A 25,059-nucleotide genomic window follows, 5' to 3' on the forward strand; every position below is an offset into this window, starting at 1 on the left:
AATGGCTGTGGTCAACACAGATGTGAGAAGCTGGATGCTGTGTTCCCATCTTTCTCCAGTCTGACAAGTCAAGGACTAACCCATATCATCGCTGTCATGCAAAGAAAAACACATAGCCTCACGTTGTGTCTTTCTGACTTGCAACTTAAGGTTTTACATTGTCACTTACAGTATGTCTCCAGATGTACAGTAGTCAAAAATATTACCACATTTTTCATGAGTTGAAGTAAAGACTCCTGTGCACACAAAAGGTTTATTTCTCTCAAATTTTGTCCACAAATTTGTTGGAAGCCGGCACTTTGCCAAGATAATCCATCCACCTGAGAGGTGTGGCATTATCCAGATAAAACAACTTGATCATTGCTCAGGTGTGCCTTGGACTGGTCACACTAAAAGACACTCTTCAGTTTTATCACACAACACAGTGCGAGAGAAAGTCACAAGTTTCGATGGAGTGTGCAGTTTGTATGCTGACTGCAGGAATGTCCACCAGAGCTGTTGCCTGTGAATTGAATCTCGGTTTCAGTTCGGCTTCTTCATCGGCAATATCACCACCTGGAAAACTGATGCAACAATTTTCTTTCGCAAACTGACAGAAACCATCTCTAGGAAGCTCATCTGACTGCTTGTTGTCTTGACATGAGTGCTGGTTGATCGCCATAACCAGCTTGAGTGAGTAAATTTTCACCTTTGATGGTGTTTGGCACTTTGGAGAAGGGTGTTGATGATTCCTGGTTTACATTATATTGGGCAGATGGCAGACAGCATTTATGGCATTGTGTAAGTGTTTGTTAATGTCATTGTTGTGAATGCCCCATGGTGGGATTACGGTATGGGCAGGCATAAGCTGCATTTTATTGATGGCAATTTAAATGTACAAAGATACTGTGACGGTATCTTGAAGCCATTTGTCATGCCATTCATCCATCGGCATTGCCTCATGTTGCAGCATAACAATGTTTGGCACCATGTTGCAAGGATTTGTACACAATTCTGGAAGATGCAAACATCCCAGTTCTTGCATGACCTGCGTACTCCACAGCGTGTTCCAATTCCTATCAATATCCAGCAAATGTGCAGAGGAATAAAATTTAAGAGAAATAACATTTGTGAGAAATAAACCTTGTGTGCACAAGAAGACTTTTAGTTCTTTTACTTCTACATGAAAAATGCAAGTAAACCAAAAGTGTGGCTTATATATTTTATTTGAGTTTATGTTGCCTCTTTCTCCTGAAATAATGCACAAAAATAATTTAATCTCAGTCAATCCATTTCCTTCTAAAACTCGGAAACTTATCTGTTCATGCATCTTAACTTAACATTGTTTACACTATTTTATGGCATGCACCTTAGACTGTTTATGTTGTATTTATCGTTCTAACATTTTATATATAATATCTTTTAATGTTGCCCTCTCAAGACTTCCCTCTGGGTAAATTGAGAAAATAATTAAATAAGTAATTCGAAAATAACAACTTTGCAATCTAGAAAGTGTAAGTGGTGAATTATTGACATATGATCAAGTTATACTAACGCGGCAACACTGTCATCTTTAGGAGTAAAGTAATCCTCATCATTGTACACTTGTCAAGTCTATCCAGAAGATCAAGAAGATTGCGATCTTGGTCCTCTTTGATTGAACTCTCTCTAAAAGACAAACATGCAAAGATGATGCTGCTATCTAAAACTGAACCTCAGACATAATGCAAAGTGCTCAATATCAAAATCATTTCATTATATTCTCTGGCAGATACTAGAAGACTTCTAGCAACAGGGGAAACAATAAATAAAGCCTGCCACAGAATGCCAAAGACACCAGACTGGGTGTTCCAACATTACCTCAGGACATAAGGGTTGGCCAAGCCAATACTGGAACAGCTACAAAATGAAGGACGTGGAGGTCTCTGAGTGAACCAGACAAAACAAAGACAACCAGGGTCTCACAGGAACATTCGTACGATGGATTAAAGTAGTTTGTTGAATTTTGCTGTCCAACCTTAAAGAGGTTGAACAAATATAAAAGAAAGAATGGGAGAAAATCCAGCAATGCTAAGACATACAATCTGTATGCAGCTGTGTAAAGCTCCTAATATTACAAGAATATAGTGAGAAGGTCTAAGAAACTGTGAGTGTAAAAAGTGCTGATAAACTGTTTGCATTATACACTCTGATTTACACTTTAGTCTTTCAGATAATACTGTCTGGCCTGTCAGTCTTGTCTATGTATCTGTCTGATACAGTTCTTTGAGGTGCTAATATTTTAAGATCAAAGTAATATAATTTTTCATACTAGAACACATTTTATTCCTACACATGAATCCTGATGTAATTGTCAAACATTTGATTTGAAACACTGAATCTGAAGACAACCGCATATATTGTTGCTCCAGTTCACAGAATCCTGGACTATGCTGTCCTTCAGTCTTGTTCACCAGTCCTGCACTGAACAATGAGTCTTGAAATCAGTTAGATTAAGCACATTGTCTATTGATTGGCTCCTAAATTGCTGTGCAATACAAGACAAATAATCCCATTTCAAGTTTCAACACTTGTTTCTAATGGTTTCCAAATCATTTCAGGCAGGAATGGATCACAATTAGTTTAGCATTTAGCAGCAGAGAGTGGTCATGCATGCATGAGTGGGATTCTGGGCTTAACAGTGGCTGCCTGCCCTACTCTGAATACCTTCCTTTGTTCTGCCTGTGTGGCTTTGTTCCCTTCGGGCACCTGTAGAGGCTGGGAGAGATTCAGCCACAGTGCATTCACATTAGGCTAGCTGCAAGTGTAGAATTCAACTTAAGTGAAAAGCATATGAGTTATTTCTGTCTTTTCCTGACACAAACGTGCTTTTTGGGCAACAAAAACACATAGAGCCACCAGGAAAACATTTGTCAAACTGACATTTGACAACAAGGACTTGACCTTGGTCAGACATAACCAGGGTTTGAAGCTGGTCTGACTGCTTTTTTGGCATGAAAGAGTGAGCATGAATTACATTACTCCACATAACGTCCATGACTGCAGCCATACACTACGTAGACTCCAACTTGAACATGATTTTAGAACATTCTTTTTCATTGAAGGGTAAAAAAACAACAAAAATTTGTTTGTGATCACTTCTACGGCATTGATAATGAAAGCTATCTTTGCAATGACGATGGCAATGATTTTCAACAACGCAACCAGTGGTCTGGTATAAAGGGCACAGAGTAAGTCATTCTTATGTCAGATTACCATTTGAACTGAAGTTGAGATCTTATACAGTACCAGCCTAACGTTTGAAATCTGACATCAAAAGTATGTATCTGTGTGTGCATCAAAAGTATTTGTTAGTTATGACAAATGTGCTCCAAAGTGCTTAAGTGATGACTGTTAGTTACATAAGGAGGGATAAGTAACTACATTTCCAGTTCGTTGGCTCCATATGGTGCTTCCTGAACATTATTGCTGGGGCTCACTGCAGAAACCGTCAGTGTGCTGTGACAGGACAGGCTTCATGGTGGGCTATTTTCTTTTTCAGAAGTTCCTGATTATGTGTTTTTACTGTACAGTGCAGCAATGACTTTTTTTTCTCTATGGAACCTTTTAAGGTCTTTGCTTGGCTCCACGTTTCAAAATGGAAGTCTCATCATACTCAGATGTAGGATTTGGCAATTGTACTTCCTAATGGAGTTGAAGTGCCAAAGCTTCCACAGGAAGAAAAAACAGTTTAAGGCCAGAGTTACTCTTCAGGTTGTTTTAAGAGGCTTTGATTTGGGATTTGATTCACTTTAACCACTTTTTCTCTATTACTTATGAAGATAACTCACATAAGCAAAGTTAATCAGCTTGTTTTACGTCATTGTGAAAAAGCAGCAAGCAGTGTGTGTATTCTCTTATCTTTCTTCTGATTCACAGATGTGTATGCTTATTTTTCCTCACTCCTCATATGCTCAGAATGTTATAATATATACAGTATATATAAATATATAGCCCATCCATGTGGAAACCGGAGACTAGATGTTTGCAAGTTCAAAATGCCACTCAGCCATTAATCACTCTTTCCCAAACTTACAGACAATGCTGCTGATTTGTCGACACTATAGCTTTTGATTAATTTCAAATGTGTTCATTAGATAGTGGCTTCACATTTATACAGACAACACTGAAACAAATGAATACCATATTTCAGATGATGATGGGGTGTGAAAGATAAATTATCACCTAACGTTTTCAGGAATCTATGTGTATTTATTAACTGCTGTATAATTAGAATGCGGAAAAGGTGCTTTATGTGAGAGGACTCATTCATATCTCGTGGTTTCGATCCAGTGCACACGAAGATAGGCTTAATCAGTGCCGTCCACAGTGTCTACTTCACTTACATAAAGGTTTCATCAGCACATTGTCCTTAGTTTGACCTGGAAGTAACATAATATTCAACAAGAAAATGTAGTAATAATGCGCCTAAAGAAATGGTTCATGGACAAAATCTTACAAGTTTTAAGTGGATTCAAGTGGTATCAAATCTGAAGATGCTAAAGAGCAACACAGTAGCGAGCAGGTCATTACCAAAACCAACATGCTAATCATATAAACAACAGATATAAAGTATATATACAAATAAATATGTATAAATATAATTAGTACTCATTACCTTTTTGATTTAATGTCATACTTATTAACTAGACTTTAAGGTCACAATAGTAGACTAAGATATATTTATAGTTTCAATGTATTTATATTCATTTGGTAATATATTTGGTATATATTTAATGCCACATGAAAAATACTTTCATAGAACAACTGACTCACCTGTCTCACAGATAGATGATAAAAACTTTTAAAGTAACAATACACCTTTTTCACAGCAGCCATTTTGCCATGAAATAGTAGATGAACACAGGTGTTACCAACGATATTACGGTTCTGTTGCATTCAGGTCAAACAGAGTCAGGGTGCTGCGTGGTGCATGCTGGCTCACTGGAAAGTCTCTGCTGCACTAAATGGAACTGACCATTAATTAGTATCATTGGAAACTCCTGCGGTTCACCCTACTATATCATGGCATAATGGCTGCTGTGAAAAAGGTAAATTAAACAAATGAAATGCAGTGCAACTGAAAGAGGACTGAGACCTGCAGTTAACTCTCAGGACAGTAATTGAATTCCTTGTGGTAAGTTCTGGATGTGTGAATGAAGCGGTATAAAAAATAACTGCAGTAATGTTGACACGTGTTCGGGATTCTTGCTTCTATGTTTTTAGTCAGGATTCATAACACGTGAAACTGTCAAACAATTTATTCGAGTCTAGTTTGTTCATCAATTAATGCAGTGGGAAAACAATTCTCTTTGAAACAGCTTTCAGTTCACCAAACTCTAATTAAGTTCCCTGCAATTTAATCTGCCAAAATCTAAACTCACTTCATGCACACCGACTCTTCAGTGAATCAATGACTGATGAATGACCAGATTACATCTTTTGTTCAATAAATGACAAGTTATTGAACACAGCGATCAAACTATGAACTTTTATGAAAAGATTTATGCTGCTGCTGATAAAAACACTTGGATAAAGTAGTCTTTAATGGTCAGGAAGGATATACTTTAATGTAGAAACACTTCTCTTTTTGCAGAGTGCTGCAGCAGAATTGCTTAGACTAAGTTTCTGTAAGTAAGGTTTCTGGCATCAGCTGACAGCAGGCGCTAGCTTTAAACCAAAATAATGAGCCAATTTGGTCTGTTATTAAAAACTGAAATCCAGCCAATGTAAGATACCTCCTGTAAGATGCAGCCTCCTGCCTGACTACACCCAGGCCAAGTCAATATATTGGTCGAAACCTCATTTGAATACTGCATTTTGATCAGATTCCACACAATATGCATGATTAAATTCATTAGAATATCAGATGTCGGCAACATGGTGTTGAATTTATTCATCAGTTTGTAAAACCTGATTTACGGAGCTGCACACCCACTTCAAACTATTCATTAGTCAGGAAAGTTTGAGATGCTTGTGACAGTCAAACACTGTTTGAAATGCTTTTCCACCCAGACATTAAAAAAAAGAAAGAAGCTAAGACTTAAATGGCAGAGCTGAAACGATTAGTTGATTGATTAGTTAACTGTTTTTACAATCTAAATGTACTAAATGTATTTTTGTTCAAAAGTACCACCAATTCCTTAATACGAGCTCCTAAGCTAACGATTTTCTATTTCTCTTTTGTCTGTAATACAACAGTAATAAGTGATTTAGTATAGTCATTAGTAATAGAATAAACAATATTTGGGTTTGTTGGTCCTAACAAAACATTAATGTCACATTGGACTATTTTCTGCCATTTTATAAACCAAAAAATCAACCAAAGAAATAACGGTTAGTTAGTAATGCTGTAGTGTGTTTTTATAAGACGGGTCATAAATGCTGTAAACACAGTATTCAATAAAAAGAAACAATATCACTACAGGCTTTCATAAACACATACTCTTGTGAGAGTGAGATTCATAAAAAAACACATTAAAAACATGTTAAGAATATGCAATTTCTCTTTTCAAATTATTTATTAGATGTAAAAACAAACATGTTTTAAGACTACAGCCTGGAGCCATGGGTCAAACCACAGACTGTATAAACAAACCTAACTTTGTATGTGTGTGTGTGTTTATGGATGTCCGTGAGACCTAAAGTCATATTTTAGTTTTTGGATATGAATAATTCACCACACTGGACACAAACACACTCATTGCTCCACTTCAGCCAAACCTCACAGTGAGCAGCTTTGTCAATCTTAGTGACAGATAATAACTCTGAGTGTTGTCTGGTGACTGAACGGATGCTTCATCACGGCTGAGCCTCGCTGCTCCAGTCAGGGATGGAGAAAGTCTTGGACTGTCTTTTCTGCTCTCCTATCGTGTAGTCCACGTGGATACATATATGTCTGCCACTTTCCTCCGAGGGATACATGCTGACCTCTCCGGTGACCACTGTGTCTTGCACCACATCCACCGGAGCGTCCAGGTACAGCACCGCTTGCTTCCAGTGAGTCTCCGGTTTGAACGGGGACGTGGAGAGCACCAGCGGCTTATCCGGGCATGGGAAAGTCACCGTGAAGTGAACACAGAAAGCGTTCACCGCCGCCGAGCCGAAAGACTCGCACCTGAACTTCCCCTTCACCGACCGCAGCTCCTCCACGGTGACGGAGTGCAAGTCGAGCTCTGCAAAGCGGGCCGGGTGGGAGAGCACGTCCTCGACGGTCACCGAGTTCACGGTGATGTCGGAGTTCATGATGCACGTCGTGGCGAAGTCGGACATGCAGGACATGTCGACGCCGTACTGGTCCTTGACGGTGTACCAGAAGTGTAAGCGGTCCTCCACCACCGGGTCGCTGATGGGCGCGATGTACAGCTCGGCTTTGCTGGGCAGGATGATGCCGCCCGGACTCAGCCACTTGTCGCGCGCGTACAGGACCGAGTTGAGCATGGACTCGTGCAGGAGGGCATAACCCATCCACTCGCTCACTATCACCTCCACCTTCTCCGGTAGGTCCACCGTCTCCACCGTGCCGCGAATGACCTCGATTTTGTCCTCCATATTGTTCAGCTGAACTATTTTCACAGCCTGCTCGGCGATAGAGCAAGCCTCCACGGCGTAGACCTTCTTGGCTCCGGCCTGTACACAGAAAATGCTTAAAACGCCGGTTCCTGCCCCGACGTCCAGCACAACTTTACCACGTATGGACTCACTGTTCCTCAGTATCGCCATCCGGTACGTGTTAGTCCGGACGTGGTCCGCTATCATCTCCTCATGGATGGTCACATCAGTGTAGCTGTCAAAGTACAGTCTGTCCTGTCGGGTTTTGTCCAGTTTTCTTTTCTTTACAACATGAGACATCTTCTCGGCTGTGATACTGCAACCTCTCAGTGTTTTGTTGAGCTACTTCCGCATTGTGAAATCTGGGACTTGTAGTTTTCCCGCCGCACACACTACGAGAGGCACATTTTTAAGTAAACTACAATTCCCTGAACCAAACCACAGTGACGTGGTGGTCGGATTGTTGCGTTCAAGGTCAGGGAAACGATGGTACAAATGAGCTTCCATTGGGTCGAGGAGACAAGCGGAGCTTCTCTTCTGTCTCCAGCTCGCCACAGAAGTTTGAAATGTGGCACTTGATAGTTTGGCGTTTCTGGGTAGACCAAATTACCAGGAATGTGCACATAAATAATTATAAGTGCAATTATTATTGCTTTGTCTTTGAGGAGAACAGGCCTACATTGACTACTTTGACATTGACATTTATTCATTTATTTGTTTGTTTAGTTATTATATATATTTGTTATTGCATCTACTGGACAAAATATTATTAGTTTTATTATATAATGTATTATTATAGAAACTATATACACTGCTACTTTTTTTATTTTGTGTTTTTATAGTTTCTTTCTTCTGCAACTGTTAGAAACTTGCATAAGTAACTGAAAAGTGCACATATTTGAGAAAATTATGCAATATTCTCAAATATTGTAATAAAGCTGAATTTTTTAAATGACTAAATATTTGGTTGTTCACTATCAATTTAGAAGCTTAGTTTGGAGGATCTGCCTTTTTAAGCTTTCCACATGGGCTTCCAAACACCTCAAAGTATGTCATGTTAATACAGGAATGTACAGTGTAACATTCACTGTGCACCACATGCTGCTAGATGATAAAGAAACATTTTCTTCATACAGTCTCCTGTTAGACTCCCTTTGTGAGGCTTTACATTCCTGAGTACATCCATTAAAATCAAACAATAAACTATCTAAAGCATTTTGCTTTATATAATTAACACATGGTCCAGTCACCAATGTACAATTGCCTATCTCATGACAAGCTGCATAGCACAGAGTGGCCATCACCAGTTTTGAGTGTTCCCCAAAGTTATGGCAGGCAGAATACAACTGCTCTCTGCAGACAGCCCAATGTGACCCTCCCCACTTTGTTTCAGAGACCTTTAGTAAAAGATACTGGACAAATCAGCAAGAGCTGTATCCTGTTTCATTAATATGAAAAGAAGAAACAAAGAAAGAAGCAGTGGGATGAGATGTGACAGTGGGTATTTTGTTGTGTTCACAGTGTAATACAAGGAATGTGAAATAATAGCATTGTAAAATAAAAGGAATATTGCTGGGGAATTTGTGTGTGTGGGTGGGTGAATAGGTGGGAGTATGTGCGTGCTTTCACATTTACATGTTACTTCTAAATTTGTATCCAATGCTGCCTTTAAAGCACAGACACCCCTGGGAAAAAGTGTGTATTTAATAATTCTTTTCAAAACTATATAGAGATTAAAGTGAGGAAATAATTCAGCATGAACTGAATTGTTTTCAACCTTATTAACGGAAGCAACAACCATCAAGGGAAATGAGGCATGCTTTTGTAGTAAACATTGACTTTATATTCAGTTTCACTTTTCCCTTTTGGCTATATTTGATTTATGTTAAACCAGAAACACAGTAACACCAATCATTATCTAAATGCAATGTGGTCCTAAAGAGAGCCAACTACTAAAGCTGGACGCCCACATCTGACTGGTCAAAAACAAAATTGGACTACGATGGAGGAATTGTAATATACAATAGCATAGATTACTGGACCGTGATATACTGACAGCGGAAGTCAGATTGCGATTCTATGCACTTGGCAGGAGGGTATGCAGGCGTTGTAGCTGGTAGACAGAACAGACAGACAAGCAGCTGTTGGCCATGTTGTCCTCTCCTCCTCTCAAGCTTCAGGTAGAACTGCTGCCAGGCCCAGACACACAGCCAACACCCAGCTCCCAGTGAGATGCCTGGCACAATTTACCTTTATCCTTAAAGTAAATGACAATGTGTCTGTATTCATGCAGAGACTAAAGTCTGATATCCAACTAGTTGTTACAGGCAGTCCAGCTTGAGGTCAGCATAGGCAAAGTAATCTACAGAAAGTTGCATGTACATGATTGGCCAGCACAGTGCCAATATTTTTTGAAAGGATCGATATCTATATTCTACATAATATATCTACAATATCTGCACATGGCAAGTGTGGTACGGTGACAGATTGGCAAATACAACACTGTTAATTGCAAGTTTGTGATGGGACAGGAGCTCCAATCCTTTGCATGAAAGTTAGGCTTGCTACATCCACCACCACCACACCCCAACGACTTCTGCCTCACTGCTGCCACATTGCGATTTAAATGTAAATCATAAGATAGAACCGCCAAGCACAAATAATTTACTAGTACACTGCTGTTTTGTTAGTTATACAGTTTGTCTTCTTGCATGCAAATGAACAGGAACACCTCCTCACCTTATACTACGTGCAGTCCAGTTCCAAACACTGCTTGTAAAATCAGAATACCTCTCCATTCTCAAATGAGTGTATGCCTTTTAAAAAGGCATATATTTGCACAGATATGCCCTCTTTAATTAAAGTTGGCCAATTCCTGTTTGCACATTTAAATTGTAGTCCCGCATACAAACGATTGTGGATATGATCATGTCTAAGGAAAACCAAAGGAGTGTCTGAGCGTATGTGTGGCAGTGTCCTGTTTGTGCTTGAGACACGTGCAAATCCAAGCGATAATGACGGCGGCAGGAGAGGTGGTGGAGAAAGCAGGGTGGATGAGGGTTGGTCGAGCATGGCAGGAACGGGTAAAAGCCGAATCACTTTGGACAATGAGGGCTATCATGGAAAAATCAATAACCATCTTCCCCCCGTCCTCTTGTCCCTCAAGCGCCAAAACTTTTGGGTGGACACCTAATCATAGAATTAATGTGTGTGTGTCTTTAGTGGAGAGAAGGAATGTTTTCATATCACGAAGAAAGAGAGAGGCAAAGTGGGAGGCTATATCAGTAAAATAAAGAAAGTGAAATAAACAATAAGTGATAAAGTGAATATGTATCTAAACAGGATAGTGAGATGAAGAAGAAGAAGCACTGTGTGGGCTCTTTGTACTGGAAGCCCATCAGCAGCTGTTCCTCTTTGTGGCCAGCTGCTGTCAGCATGCACGGCCTCATGGGAACTGCCTGCGTCCTGTCAGTATTACTGGACCTGTCAGCTGCTGCAACAAACACACATACACATAAACACACACACACACACCAAGCTTGCATACTTAGATATGTATACACACCTATAGCAACCTGCACAAACAGCATGCAGAGGCCATGCAAGACATCTCAGCCTATAATGCCCCGTTACACACATGCACATACGGTATAGAATATATGCATGCATATGGGAATGCACACATCAGTTTTGGTGTCATTATCACCTATTTCAGAGGAAGGCAGACTGCTGAGCAACAAATACAAAGGTGCAATGGCTTTATATTGATTGTTCCCAGGAATCAATAGCAGGCTACTTTGATATCTCACTCCCTAAGAAAGAGCCCACATCTGTGAATGCTGGTGTGTCATAACACACTTTCCATCTCTTATTCACCTCCGTATTCACCCCTTTCCTACAGCAAACCTAATTCATCTCACCCAAAAGACAGTTTCACGCATGGATCCATCTGGATGCCTTTTCCAAGTATGTGTTATCTAGTTTCATGCTTTGACATCTCCCTATATGGACACAGTGTGTGCCAGTACTTATCAGTGGAAAAGTTATAACAACGGCCAGAGTGAGATTTCCTGCACCAGCCGTTTTCATTCCCCTCGTTTGTACAGTCCACAAACCACTGCACATGCACACACCACCACATCAAGCCTGCCTCCTTTCAGTTGCCCCAACCAATCACTTTATAGGATCTTGGCTTGTCAATCCAGAACCTTAGTAATCAATTCATTAATTACATCCCTTTCCCTGCAGACTCACTTTCCTCATGCCACCCTAGTATCTGTTACATTACAGTGCAATTAGATTAAATTACTAAGTACAACCTGCATGTGACAGCCGTTATGGCAGCATCGAGGGGGGTATTATGCTGACTCCATGACAAACCTACTGCGCAATTTGTAAAATGGAAATATTGTCTGTTTGTTAATGGAGGTTATTTGATAAGTTCATAAATGAGGAGATATTGTGATAGTCCCATCAGGATTCCACAAATAAAAATGTGAATGTCTGAGACAGTTATGCTGGTTGAAAATAATATTTTACTATATCCTACAGACATAAAAAATAAATGGTCCATTATGACCAATTGTTATGTTCATTTATCAGTAAAGGACAAAAGGGCCTGCAAGACACATTACATCTTTAGAGGAATAGTTTGACATTTAGGAAATACATGTATTTGCTTACTTGCCGAGAGTTACAGAAGATGAGAGGATCAATACTGCTCTGATGTCTGTATGCTTAAAAAGAAGCTAGAGTCAGCTGATGATTAGCTTAACTTAGCATAAGGATCTACAATTTTATTTGTTTCAAGTTTTTATTCTAAGCCAATCACATGCTGCCTTGTTTCATATTTAGCTACCGATACCATTATAGTGACTCTATGATGCTCTAATAATATAATAATAATAATGTAAAGAAAGCCAGACTTAGTATTGACATTTTTGACCCGATGATGGTGCTAGATTCGATTCCAAGTTTGCAAAGCCACTAGACTCCTTCCTCTGGGCATCATGATTGTCCATCTAACATTTGTTGAGATTTTAGTCTGGATCAAAGTGATTGCCCCATGAGACTGAGTGACATTGCCTTAACTATGCCGCATGGCTAAAAAAGGCCAAAACCTCCACCTCTGTAGACAGTAATCCACTGAACTCTCTCAACTATGACTGAATGTGTTTGTCATACCAGCAACAACAGCAATAAAGGTTATCATTAACATTACACCACTCTATTTTTATATAGAGACCTGCAACACTGTGTACACAAACTGCTACATCAATAGCACAATGCTTTCTTTTGGTAAATATTTTGGTAAATATATACTATTGCTCAAAGAATTTTGAGTCACCAGTTATATAGACATGTTCCTTTATACCTTCAATAATAGTTATTTTACACAGATAAATTTGATACATTTGAAATAGTTTTGGCCCAAAAAGAAGACTAGTGAATAAGCCTTTGTTTCCCCTGAACTTTTTTGCAAACCCTTCATACAAAAAAAGATGAATTACTATAACCTAAAAGAACGAAAGACCATTCAAAAATACAGAGCAGTTTTCTCATCCGTCTGATTGTACCAGATGAAGCTTTTGTGACGGGTAACCCTAACCTTTTGAACTGTAGTAATGTAAAAGTAAAACCGTTTTAACAAAATAATGGACATATGAAATCCTCGTGGTTTGTAGTTAAGTGTCTAGAAGTTTCTCCTCAACATCATGTTGTGTTCTGTACAAGACAGGGCTACCTGATAATCCCGCCTTGTACGTGAGGCGTCGACTCTTCTTCTACTTCTTCTACAATAACATCAGGACGAGGACTATGGATCACCAGCGAGCCACACCAACTGCAGAACACCAAGAAATCAATTCTGCCTCCAATCTTTTTCTATGAGAAGCAAGTAATTCACTTGTGGTGCAAAGCAAGCACGCCACATGAGGCAAAGGGCAAGGGATGAGTTGAAAATTCAGTCAACTTCATGCAAATGCATGCTGTGTCAATCCATTTGACCAAAGGGGATAACATTTCTTCACAGAAAAGTGTGTGAAAGCTTAGTATCTTTCCATCACATATTAACCTGTCACTAATCATGGATGTATACACATGCTACATGCAGGAGCAGATTGATACTGAGATCCAAACAATGCAGTGGCTAAGCCTAAAGATAATAAACATGTGGAAACAGCTAGCCTAGCTCTGTCCAAAGGTGGAGAAAATCCACCTACCGCCACCTCTCAGCAAAACAAATTTTATTTTTGTATTTCCCAATATGTCAAAATATTCCTTCAAAACAGATAACTTGGTTCGACTCAAGTGGAATCACTCTTTCTAACATGCGTCAACGCATCCATTACCAAACACTTAAGTTATGGCCTGATGTGACTGGATCTGTGATCTGTCTCCAGCTGTTTATCTACCCTTGTTCATGTTTTTTTATGGGGTGAATCAATTGTGATTACGCATCTTAAAAATCTGAAAACTACAATATACATCATGTTATACGTTAATTTGGTGTAAATAATGATTTGCAAAATGCATCATGAGCATGTTGTGCTCGTGCATATGCTAATTTATGACAAAAATAAAGGTGCAAAACTGGGATTCATACAATACATAGTGTTACTGTATGTGTCAGGGGGATTTCCATAATAACGACAACACAGAAATGTAATGAGTAATGTTTGTGCTAGCAAAATTTGCATCGTTACCTCCTGTGTTCTGCTGTCGGTTTTAATTCTGCTCATGTACTTTGGGCCAAGTCTAAGTCATTCACTGGGAAAGAATTAATTTGGAAGCGCTGTCACCTGCCATGATTAGACCCATTACTTGTTTACTGCCTCCAAGGCAGCGTGTGTGTGTTGGCTTTTGTAGCCTAAGTATGATATCACAGACAGCCAAGGAAATGCTAAGTCTGAGGTTACGGGGTAATTTTAGACTGAGGAAGAGTAGATAAACAGACACAGAGAGCAATTTGAAAACACTGACACGTGCATAGCTTTCAGCAGAAGCCATAAAAGGAAAAGATATGGAACATCATAACACATTGTTCAATTTTCTTTTAATTTAAAATGCCTCACAGTTTAAACATTTGGTTATTTGTTGCTCTGCCATTATGCAAGGTCACGATAAGTCAGACAGATGTGTTCTCAACTTCATTTGTGTTTATTTTCCCCTCAATAAATAGACTGAGAGAAAGGCCTGTACTTCTGAGGTGATAAGATCCTCCCGGCTTGTTCTTTGCACTGACCTTGGGCGCTGCAAAGTAAAAATCGATGCTCTTTCAGAAGGACAGAAGGCAGTATTCACTTTCTGTTAAGGTAGTGTGCATCTTCCACAGAAGGCGAGACTGGGGGAAGAGAAAACCTGTGTTGTTAGTGCGTGTCAGTGGAGGGTTTATCTGAACAGATAGACACAGACACATATACACAGAGACACTGGTGTAGATAGATAGGGTCAGAGTACAGCCAAGCAATAGAAGCACGTTGCTTAATATATTTTTCTAGGCAGTTAGCTTCTTTAAATATCATACAGATTTGATTTAAAACACATGCAGCTGTGATTTATAAGAGTCCATTAGAGATAGAATGTAAAAATGTGGCCACTCCACCAACCATCATCCAACAGTTTCAGCAGTTTTCTAAGATATGTGTTCACTATTGTTGCCAGTCTCCCCTCAAAAGCTGTACAGGACTTAATTTACTTAAACTACTGTATCAGCCTTAATCATAATTTAATGCATTATGTGCACACCAGTGAGATGCCACTTATTCTCTCTATTAGCTCAAATGAAATTCTATTGAATAGCAGCACCACTTCTCTGCCCGCAGGAAGTGATGAGTCAAAATAAACTCCTCAAACTCAGCGTTTTGTTTGTTTGGTTTTTTTGTCTGTTCTGTGCTTTTTGTATGCTTTGTAAATCACTGTCTGGCTGGGTTAGTTGAGTGTGCACCTTAATAGTATCATTTTTTAAAATACATGTAAATGATGTTTGATATCTTCACGTTACCTGATTCATTTTCATTCAGTCACCACTATGCAAAGACATTCTTAATACACAATCCTGCTCTACCTCTGCAGGAATAATCAAATATTGCTTACTGTAGTGTGTGGGTGAGGCAGAGGCGCTTTAGACTTCTCTGACTGTACTGTCAGTGAGACGCTGACTGAGAACAGGTGGTGAGAGATTTAGCTGTACAGTATTGCTTTCCTCCAACCAAATCAGAAAATCCATTCAAGCACATTAGCACAACTGCTAATTGCTAGGCTCTGTGTGTCTACTTGCGCACATTGATCTGTCCACAACCTCCTCCAGTTGAAATGGAACTGTAAAATTAAAAAACCAAAGTGGTCAGATAAAGGATTTTGTGCCATGTTCAGTCACATGATTCAGATATGATGAATAGAAATGGTCGCTATAGAGCCTGAATTTATAGGCCAACAGTGCCTCTCTCTACTCTCTCGGCACAATCAAATCACTCCTACACTATATGTGTGCTATTGTTAATACAGCCTCACTGATCTCATTTTTCGTTTGCACCTTGGGTCAACACAAAGGGTTGAGAAACCGTTTGGTTTAATGCTACTGTACTGTCAACATTATTGTTGATCTACTTTGGATGATGTGCAGAGATCAACTGTTAATCAGTGTGTCTAGTTCTATGATGTTCAAGTTGCTTGTGCTCACCTTAAACTTCCCTCAAGATGATAGTTTTATCGTATGGATCAGATTAACACCTGCATGGCACTGCGATGGTTGAGAGTCAACCAAAAGGTTTAAAAGGTCAGACATATTCACTTCAGGTTGCAAAGTGACCCACTTCTTTTGCATAATGCAGAGTTTAATCTGATTGAACTAAGACACAATTGCCATGCTTTTCAATGTTCAGACAATTTGAGAGAAGGTCTGGGACTGACATCTCATTTGGGAAATAGTGTTTGTTTATATTCTTGTTTTATCACTGCATGGCAAAATCATGCCCCCAGGAAGAGCACCAGACTTTGAAGTAAATTTGACATAGTGTCCAGACCGTGTAATGGTGTCTGTCCCAAAAGCTTACACTATGAAAGAAAAACAGCATTTTTTTTAAAATGAAATTACTCAATCCACTTGTCTAATAAAATTTCTAAAGTCTAAAAGAGTTGCATGAGTTAATAATTTTATGCACATTCATTAGCAGCGGGCTGAAGCCAGGAGTTAGCAGCTTGACTAAGTTCTCTAGGTCGCTTGCTCTATGGGTCCAATAATGTAAAAGCATATGTGGATTCCAGCCTGGAAATCACTGGGCAGCTTCCATGAAAAATTAACGGAGCCCACCTCAAACGCTGTAACCAGTTCTATTTATACATCCATAAGTGAAATACTACAAGCAGAAGTACAAGTCCTCCAAATTAGAGGACAAAATAGTCAAAGTTTGTCTAAGCCCTCTAGAATGAGACACAGAAAACATTTTCTGATGTTAAAAAAAGAAATCAGTTTTATGATGTGTCAACAGCTTGGTCAGGGTAAAGCCAGATTCAGATTACAGTACTGCATTATTACTCCTGTAATATTTACTATAGCCACTGGAAGACTTTGTCACGTGAATGTAAATATATGTGGTTTGGGGCACTTGCTAAAACAACTGATCTGAAATGAAAAGTGATTCCATTAAAAAAAAGTGTTTTTATACATAACATTTAAAAAAACATATAATTTAATAACTGAAATGACTAATTGCAGCACATCAGCATCAAGCAGCTTAAAGAAATGTTTGTATTATCAGTGATCAGGTCATATTGAAGAGCCTGAACCTTCCTGCATTGCGATGTGTGCTGTGTGTCACTAAACATACCTGTAAGCTTATTGTTGCACAAAGTTGACCCCAAGTAAAATGTACAGTCTTGCCTTAGGTGGTTTTGATGTACTTATTTGAACCTGTCACGGCAACTGTGGGCCCCAGGCAAATATAGCCAGTGTCCTCAGGCAGAGCAAACAAAGTGCTATTGTCCACCCTACACACACTTGTTTTCACATATAGAGAAACATTGAAACAGCTCCAGGCCGTCTTGTATAAAGCTGCATATTAAATGTAATGTTTCTTTTTTTTTTGTAGCATGTGTACATCAATTGCACACACAGCAGGGGAATTGCCTGATTTCCTTACTCCTAGACAAGTTCTACCTGTCTCTACCTAATAACAACAGTCTGGCTGTGTAGTAGCTGCTTCTCGCTAAAACTGTTGAAAAAAGCCTTTACCTTTAGCTCCAAAAAAAGTTGCACTCAGAGATCCAGCGAGCCATGACTCTTCATTTTGCTTTGTGTTCATCCCAAAACAATGACATCATCTATCTAAAGCTGCGCTCTGCACAAGTGCCTCCATTCTGACCTCTAATTGGCGAGGCGGTATGAGCTGGAGGGAGCATTACACTGCATTCCTAAATGGCTACTCTGGGCCACTGCACAGGACATTTAGTTAAAGTTGGTCATTCTCTGTCCCTGGAGAGCTGGTAAAGAGTTTTCCACATTGCCTGGAAGAAAGTGCAAAGACATACAATGTGCTGTAGATGACAGGATTCTGCTGTGAGGTCCCTGGATGCAGTCAAGATGGCAGGCCACACAGCATGGAACTAAGTAATGCCCCACTGCATCTGGTTAATAAGCTGTAAATAATCGTCTGGACTTCACTCCCCTGTTTTTCTCTGCATTCTTTCCAGAATAATAAGAAAGCATTCAGTTGGATCAAGCTTTTTTTTTTTTTAACAGCATGGGCAACGGGTCCCTCCTGGAGCATCCCTTGTTTTTCAGCATTACCTTAACGTAACATGGATGTAAATTACAGACAACAGGACTTCAACACACTCTCAGTGAACCTTTGTTTTTGCAATAAATCAATGTGAACTCCCGCTGGCATTTTCCTTTTCAAAAATATTGTAACTGTAGGTGGTAAACAAGATGAGTAAAGTCAGGATTTTCTGCCCTGCCTCTGATGTGATATTTTCAAGGCTTTGAAGGTTATTTCTGGTTGGCATGTTTGTATCTTAGTATTACTTTAAGTAAGCCATTTTTCACTGTCAGTATTTGGTAGATGAATTCAAATTTCAAAATCAGCAACGACATTGTCAAAACGGAGATTTGCTGTTTGGACATTTAGAGGTGCAATAATCAATGTTTTGTATTAAAAAATGGATTGGGTGAATATGTGTAATGTGTAAGGACTGCAGTTTCCTTCAGCACTAGGAAGCATTTTAATTTCTTTCAGGTCATTGTTTTTGTTTTGTTTTTGTGCCACAACGTTCAATGTCCTTGCTGTTTTCAGCAAAATTGCTGAGGTAAACGACTGTACACAACCACACAAGAAAACACACAGTTTGCTGGTGAACATAGAGGAGCATTTTGTAGCTGATACTGGAGAGCTGAAGGTGGACAAGTAGCAACATCTTCCTTTGACAGGAGGCAACTGGAGTGTGGTTTTAGTTTTTAAGAATCACAAAATGCCGCACTTAGCACCTTTAAATGTCTAAACTGTTATGTAAAATTGGTTCAAACCAATTGAATTTAAATCCATACTGAGTATATGCAGCTGTCAGCACCAGCATTCATAAAAACACCATCACATCCAGCACCACAACTGTCTGTAAATACATAGTGATGATGAAGCACTTGAAGCTTTGGGCAGTTTTGTCAAGGAATCATTTATTTTTAAATGAAAAGCTCATCTGTCCAATACAGCAGACTCGCTGAAACCCAAATGTAGAGAAGCGGTCTCTGCTGTGAAGTTATTAAATCAAATTTAATCCTCAACACTGAACTGGGAAATAATGTAATCATATTGTCCTCTTGTGTTTTGGATTAAAACTGAGTGACAGATTGTTCGACCTAACCATAAATAATAAATATCATATTCACAAATTGTAATATTTTAAACCCATTACATTTCCATATGAAATCAATATAGCTTTATTAACTGCAGTATCTTGTGGGCTTGCCTGCAGTTCAGACTGCAGCGGATAACAAATGCTTACATGACACCTTTGTGTTGCTAATTAATTGGTGAAAATATCACGCCAGAGTCTAAATGTTGTGCTTTTAAAATTAAATTGCCCAATCGTTAAATATTATTTTAAAATTCAAACTAACGTCCACATATGGTAGAATAGGTTCCTCCAAATATAGAAAAATAAATTATTTATCATTACTCATGTTGACAGCTGTCAACTAGATGAGCAATCTGCAGCCTTACTTTGTTTTATTTTGTCCATATGTTTTGATCGAGGTTTGTGTGAGCATCAGACAGTAATCCAAAAGTACCGTTTCCAGGTCCCGAAGTATTCTGTGCAATGGAGTCTAACATGAAGACAACTTTTTTTTTTTGTTATTTTATATGTGGGTTTCTGTATTTTTTGTTTCATTTGTGCTCAGCCCACTGGTTTGAAGTGGGCCCGAATTAATGGGAGGAAGGCGATGTCATGGTAAGACTCGTGTATCTGACATAATGAGACCTCGCTAACAACCAAATGAATTGCTCGTCTAATGAATCCCCTCGCTGAAAAGACCGGGCAGCTCCTCTGTGTCTCCTACAATAGAAACAAATTTGCCAGTCGCGACCTTTTCAACCTTTCGCTCATACTTTCCTGTGATAGCATGAACAAGAACTTTCTGGAAGATGGATTGCGCGCTGTTGTCTGTAAATTAAATGCAACTGCTATTAAAAGATATCCCAGGCTACATTTCAACATTTCAGCTGCAAACTCCTTGTTTTGCATCACCTTCTCTGTGGAGCCAGTGTGAAAAAATGCAGAATTCCTAGTTGGATAAGGCTGGGTCAAAGCATTTACCTCCTCCAGTGATCCATAGTGATATGTGCAATGCAACAAACCTGTTGATGGCTTGTTTTTTTTAATCTACTTCCAAATGTAGGATATCAACTGTACTCAATCATTTTAATCATTTTTATTGTCATGTTAATTATGAAATGGGAATGACCCAATTACATACCTTAATTAGCAACAAACAAACAGCACACACACACACAAACAAATTCATTCCATCATGCAGAGTTTACAGAGTGTCCCTGCCTCCTGTCTCATCCCCCACATCTGTTACAGGGTCTCTGCTTTTCTTCAAGGTGACTAATTTAATTTCCCTGATTTGACTGACCTTTGCCAGAGTTGTTTTGATGGCAATGATTTCCTGTCCCTTTGCTTCAGCATTCACAGCAAACAGAGCAAGTGTAGCGGTCTGGTTTATGTTCCCGGCGCTCAGATGAAATGTGAAGTGAGCTGTAAAGAGATCCTTGTGTGTGACTAGAGGGTCACTATGCAGAAAACAGGTGAAGACAAATAGGTTTGGAGACAAATATACTCAAGTGCTATAAAATGCTTGGGCTGATGGGTTTGGGAGTCCCCTGAAATTTAAAATGTTTTTTTGTTTTTTTTTAATATTCCCAGCATTGTTACATGTTACAGCATGCCAGAGCTGTCAGGTAATCAAACCCAATTATGGAAAAGTGATCAGATTAAAAACATGAAATTCAGCGCATTGTACAAATTAAAATGTGATACACTATGTGACAATGACAGTTTACAAATGAAAAATTTACACGCTGGTTTCCCCAAATGGCAGCAAAGTGAAGTAACTACACCACCTATAGATCTTAAGATTTACCGTACTTGTTTGTGCATGTACATTCATGGCAACCTCCCAGCATAGACTGATTTTTATACTGCACCTACATACACGTGAACTTTTCGGGTCTAGGCAAGGCAAAACATGATATATGGTATTACAATCATTGTAATTATTATTAAAAGCTTTGACTTTTGTCATATGTCCTGTCTTAGTAATTCCTTTTTACATACTGTATCTTATGAAAGCCAATTTATGATATCTAAATGACGACACCAACCGCAGTTTAGATTTTTCAAATGAAAAGAACATTAACTCTGTCACGACTGTAATTTACTAGAACAATGAGCACATGATCATCCACAAATGTAGCAGTTCATTTTTTGCTGTCTCCCCAAAAAGAGTCTTATTAACAAACGAAATTGCCAGCTTACACTTCTTTGTTCCACTCTGCTCTGCATTCAGGGAGATTCCTGTGGGCTGTGCTTAAGTGTACTACCAATGGGAAGTGTGTCTTTACAAAGGGTCTGTCTGTGGCAATGATCTACACAGCAAGCTAGCAGATCTTTTTCATTTATGCATTTAAAGTGTTTCATGTCGGCAGCCTTCATTTGTATTGTTAAACCACATTCAAATGTGTTTGAATCTGTCTGTAGATTACCTGATAAAATTAGTGTTACAGAATATCTGCTGCACTGTACATCTATGGTGTCAGTAAGCTTCTGTGCTATCTTTGTATATTCTGCACATTGCTTTGTCTGAACTCAGTCTTTTTGTAAAGCATAGACGCACATTGTAAGAAACATTTTCAAGGACACATCTCTATGGTAGGTATAACTAATGGCTCATACTATAGTGTAAAGTATTGCTAGCTACTGAATGTTCCTGAGATTACATTTGTTGACCTGGTGGGTTGCAAAGTGCATTTATTCAAGGACTTTACGTAAGGACAAAATTCTTTTCTTGCCTCTTTCTACTTCTCAGGGAAATTATTTGACAGCTTTACTAATATTTTTCTTTCATTTTTATGAAATGTGAAGATGTTACTTTGGACTTTGGTAACTGTAATAGCTTTATTGTAAATGCATGAATTGTAACAATCAAATTATATAATATTCAGCAGTATAATTTATTTATTTTCACTGGTTTATTTTTACAGTATTTTTACAGTGCCGTACTTGTCCTTTTACTTAAGTAAAGAATCTGAATTCTTCTGCCACCACTGGTCACATGCTCCCCTTCGAATGAGCATTAAATTGTTTGAAACTTTAAAGACTTAATTTGTTCCGGGGTGCAACTTGATGCCTCTGCTCTATTAGCAGACAATAGTGTTGAATTGTTAGGGAGCATTATATCTTCTAGTTCATTATTTATGTCAACTTTACTCTCACAGCAAGGATGATTTCTTAGTTTTATGTCAAAAGCTAAGCTCATATTTAGTGATAAAGTGGTATTGTAGCTAATTGGTCATTTGTTTTGACGGTATATAACTTATTTTGATGATTATTTGGACCAGATGTGTCTGCATGATTTGTGCCAACAGGAGTAAAATGCACTGTGGTGCTTTGTGGAGTGTTTAAATCATTTCACTTACGTTATCAGCCAAATTGGAGCTAATTACAGTTATCCACAACCAGCTTGGCTGAGTTGGCAAGATATTTAATTGGGTGAAAGCCACTGTTTACTGTCTGGGAATCTAACTTGAACTAAAACCAAGCAAGATGACAATTATGTCTTAGTTTAAAACATGCAATGTCTTTGTTGATGTACTGTTTCCTCCGTTTAAGAGTTTCACAATAACCTCTTTCTCCAGAGCACTTTTTTGTCCTTCTAGTGGCATGTACTGTTCTTTTTTAGTATCAGACAGTCACCCCCTGTAGGCTTCAACTGTAACTGTGGCAGTGCTCTAGCTGACTCGAATTCAAGCTGACCACAGCCGCTGTTCTGTACGAAGAATGAAAGTGCCAACTTTTTATAGTCACCTTGTAAGCCTACAGGAGGAATTATCTGATGTTTAAAAAATAGACTTTGGATGATTTCTGTCTTGTACCTGAAATAAGTTCAGGATGATCAAAAGATGCGTCTTAAATGTGACTGAGAACGCTAGCTACAGTGTGTTGCCAGCTGTTGAAACCTCGAGACAATGTATTTCATATTAGATGTCCTGGGAATCACAATACTTGCAGATGTGTTTTACTATGAGAGAAACATTTGGATTATCTTCACTGAACACTGTGAAAGGCTATATTGACTACTGAGGTATCTCAGTTTTATAAATGGTGTATCTACATTGTATAAGGCACACTTAATCAAGCCACTGAAAAGTCAGTCTGCTTATGTAAGATCACTGCCTAACATTATTCAAAAGAAAAAAAAACTCATACAAAGGTCAGTGATGTAAAATGAAAAGACACCTGCACACTTAAATAAAAGTTTCCTTAAAAACAGGCTTCATTTATATTATTTTGACCAAGATTGATCTTCCTCTTTAGCCTTTGTCAAAAGTCAACAGCTCATCTTTAATGGAGATCTAATTACAGTCTTTGGGTACCCCTCAATTTAAAATATAAAAAATGGAGAACAAGGGTTAACTGTCCACCATGGCCTCTGCTTTACTGTATCTGTAGTTTGAAGTGTACAGTCCAGCAAGATCATGTACAATGTTGGAAACATTACTCCTTCATAAGGGACAGGTCTGCCACACATTCTCCAACATCTGCCACTGAAGGGGCCACACCTGCAATATTACAGCTTGCTTATCTTTCTGCCTTTAACTGCCAGTTCCATATTCTTTTAGCAGGATGTAACCTGTGAGTGACAGCTAGGTGTATTGCATTTTATTACCCTGCAATGGAAACGCAGTGCGATACAGCTGTAATCGGGGACAGGCAGCGGCATTCTTTTACATGGTGAGAAGCTCAGTCAATTCACGGCCACCCGATAGGAAAAGGATAGGATGATAATCTTTAAACGGGGCATTTATTTCCAAGCTCCACTGGCCACTGCTGCAACAGTTGTTCATCTGGATGGAGATAAAGAGGCAGCAGCTAGGGAAAGCAAATCAATTTTAGGGGGTTGCATAGAGGCAACTTTTTAAACATGGAGGTGAGGGAAGCCAAACTGGAAACAATTTCTGTGCTATAGTTACAGCTCTGCAGACCATTAGGTCAGTGTGCATGACAGGACAGGAAGTCTCAGGACACCACTCGCCTGGAGACCCAACATCAGACTGCTTACCTGCATATTTAAAAATCTGATGCGGTAGCACTTGCATTTTTCATTGATATACAGGAAATTCATTCCAGCACGCTGAGGGACGGCCTTTAGCAAGTAGCTCAGTAATAACAATACAGAATGGAAATAGGCTGTAAAAGTCTGATGAATAAAAGCAGTTGTTGATAAACCTCAGATCATTAAAATACTCTCTCTTCAGGAGAGGATATTAAATATGTCCTGCTCATGAGATGCATACAGCCAGGTAATTTCCTCACAGGATTTGCTGTCCTTGCTCCCAAACAGACAGGCAGCCTCTCCGCATGCAATTAGGGCAGCCTCGGCTTGATTTGTGCCATTTCTCTTAATGTTCGGGTGCACTGCTTTTATTGTTCTCCTGCATTCTTATTGCTCTGACTCAAGTAATAAAAGGCTTTCTGATACTTTCAGGTGACTTGAATGTAGATTTACTATTTTATTTATCCCCCTATAATGGGATTGGTTTTGCTTGAGGCTGTGATCACAGTGTAAAATGTGGAGGCACTACTTCACTCAAGTAAACTAGTTTAAGATTTATCACACGGCTTGATCATTCACAATGTTACACAGTTCCAGATTCTACAGTTATTGTGTGTAACTACTCTACTACACGTCTATTACTATCATACCACAGCGCT

At 39.0% G+C, this 25,059-nt stretch overlaps 2 protein-coding genes across 7 annotated transcripts in view; both read right to left on the reverse strand.

Annotated features, from left to right (window-relative positions):
* ntng1a (netrin g1a) overlaps positions 1-25,059 on the reverse strand; it is a 243,365-nt gene that overhangs the window by 101,907 nt on the left and 116,399 nt on the right. The window lies entirely within an intron of this gene.
* On the reverse strand, positions 6,226-8,236 carry prmt6 (protein arginine methyltransferase 6). Its single transcript, XM_010729821.3, has one exon. It carries the CDS (start codon positions 7,867-7,869, stop codon positions 6,820-6,822), a length of 1,050 nt encoding a protein of 349 aa, XP_010728123.3. The 5' UTR covers positions 7,870-8,236; the 3' UTR covers positions 6,226-6,819.

Source organism: Larimichthys crocea, chromosome XXIII, assembly GCF_000972845.2.
Source record: "Larimichthys crocea isolate SSNF chromosome XXIII, L_crocea_2.0, whole genome shotgun sequence".
Taxonomy (NCBI): Eukaryota; Metazoa; Chordata; class Actinopteri; family Sciaenidae; genus Larimichthys; species Larimichthys crocea.

What these genes read in the sequence shown, in the direction of transcription:
- prmt6 (XM_010729821.3), bottom strand. Translation starts at nt 7,869, where the DNA reads ATGTCTCATGTTGTAAAGAAAAGAAAACTGGACAAAACCCGACAGGAC.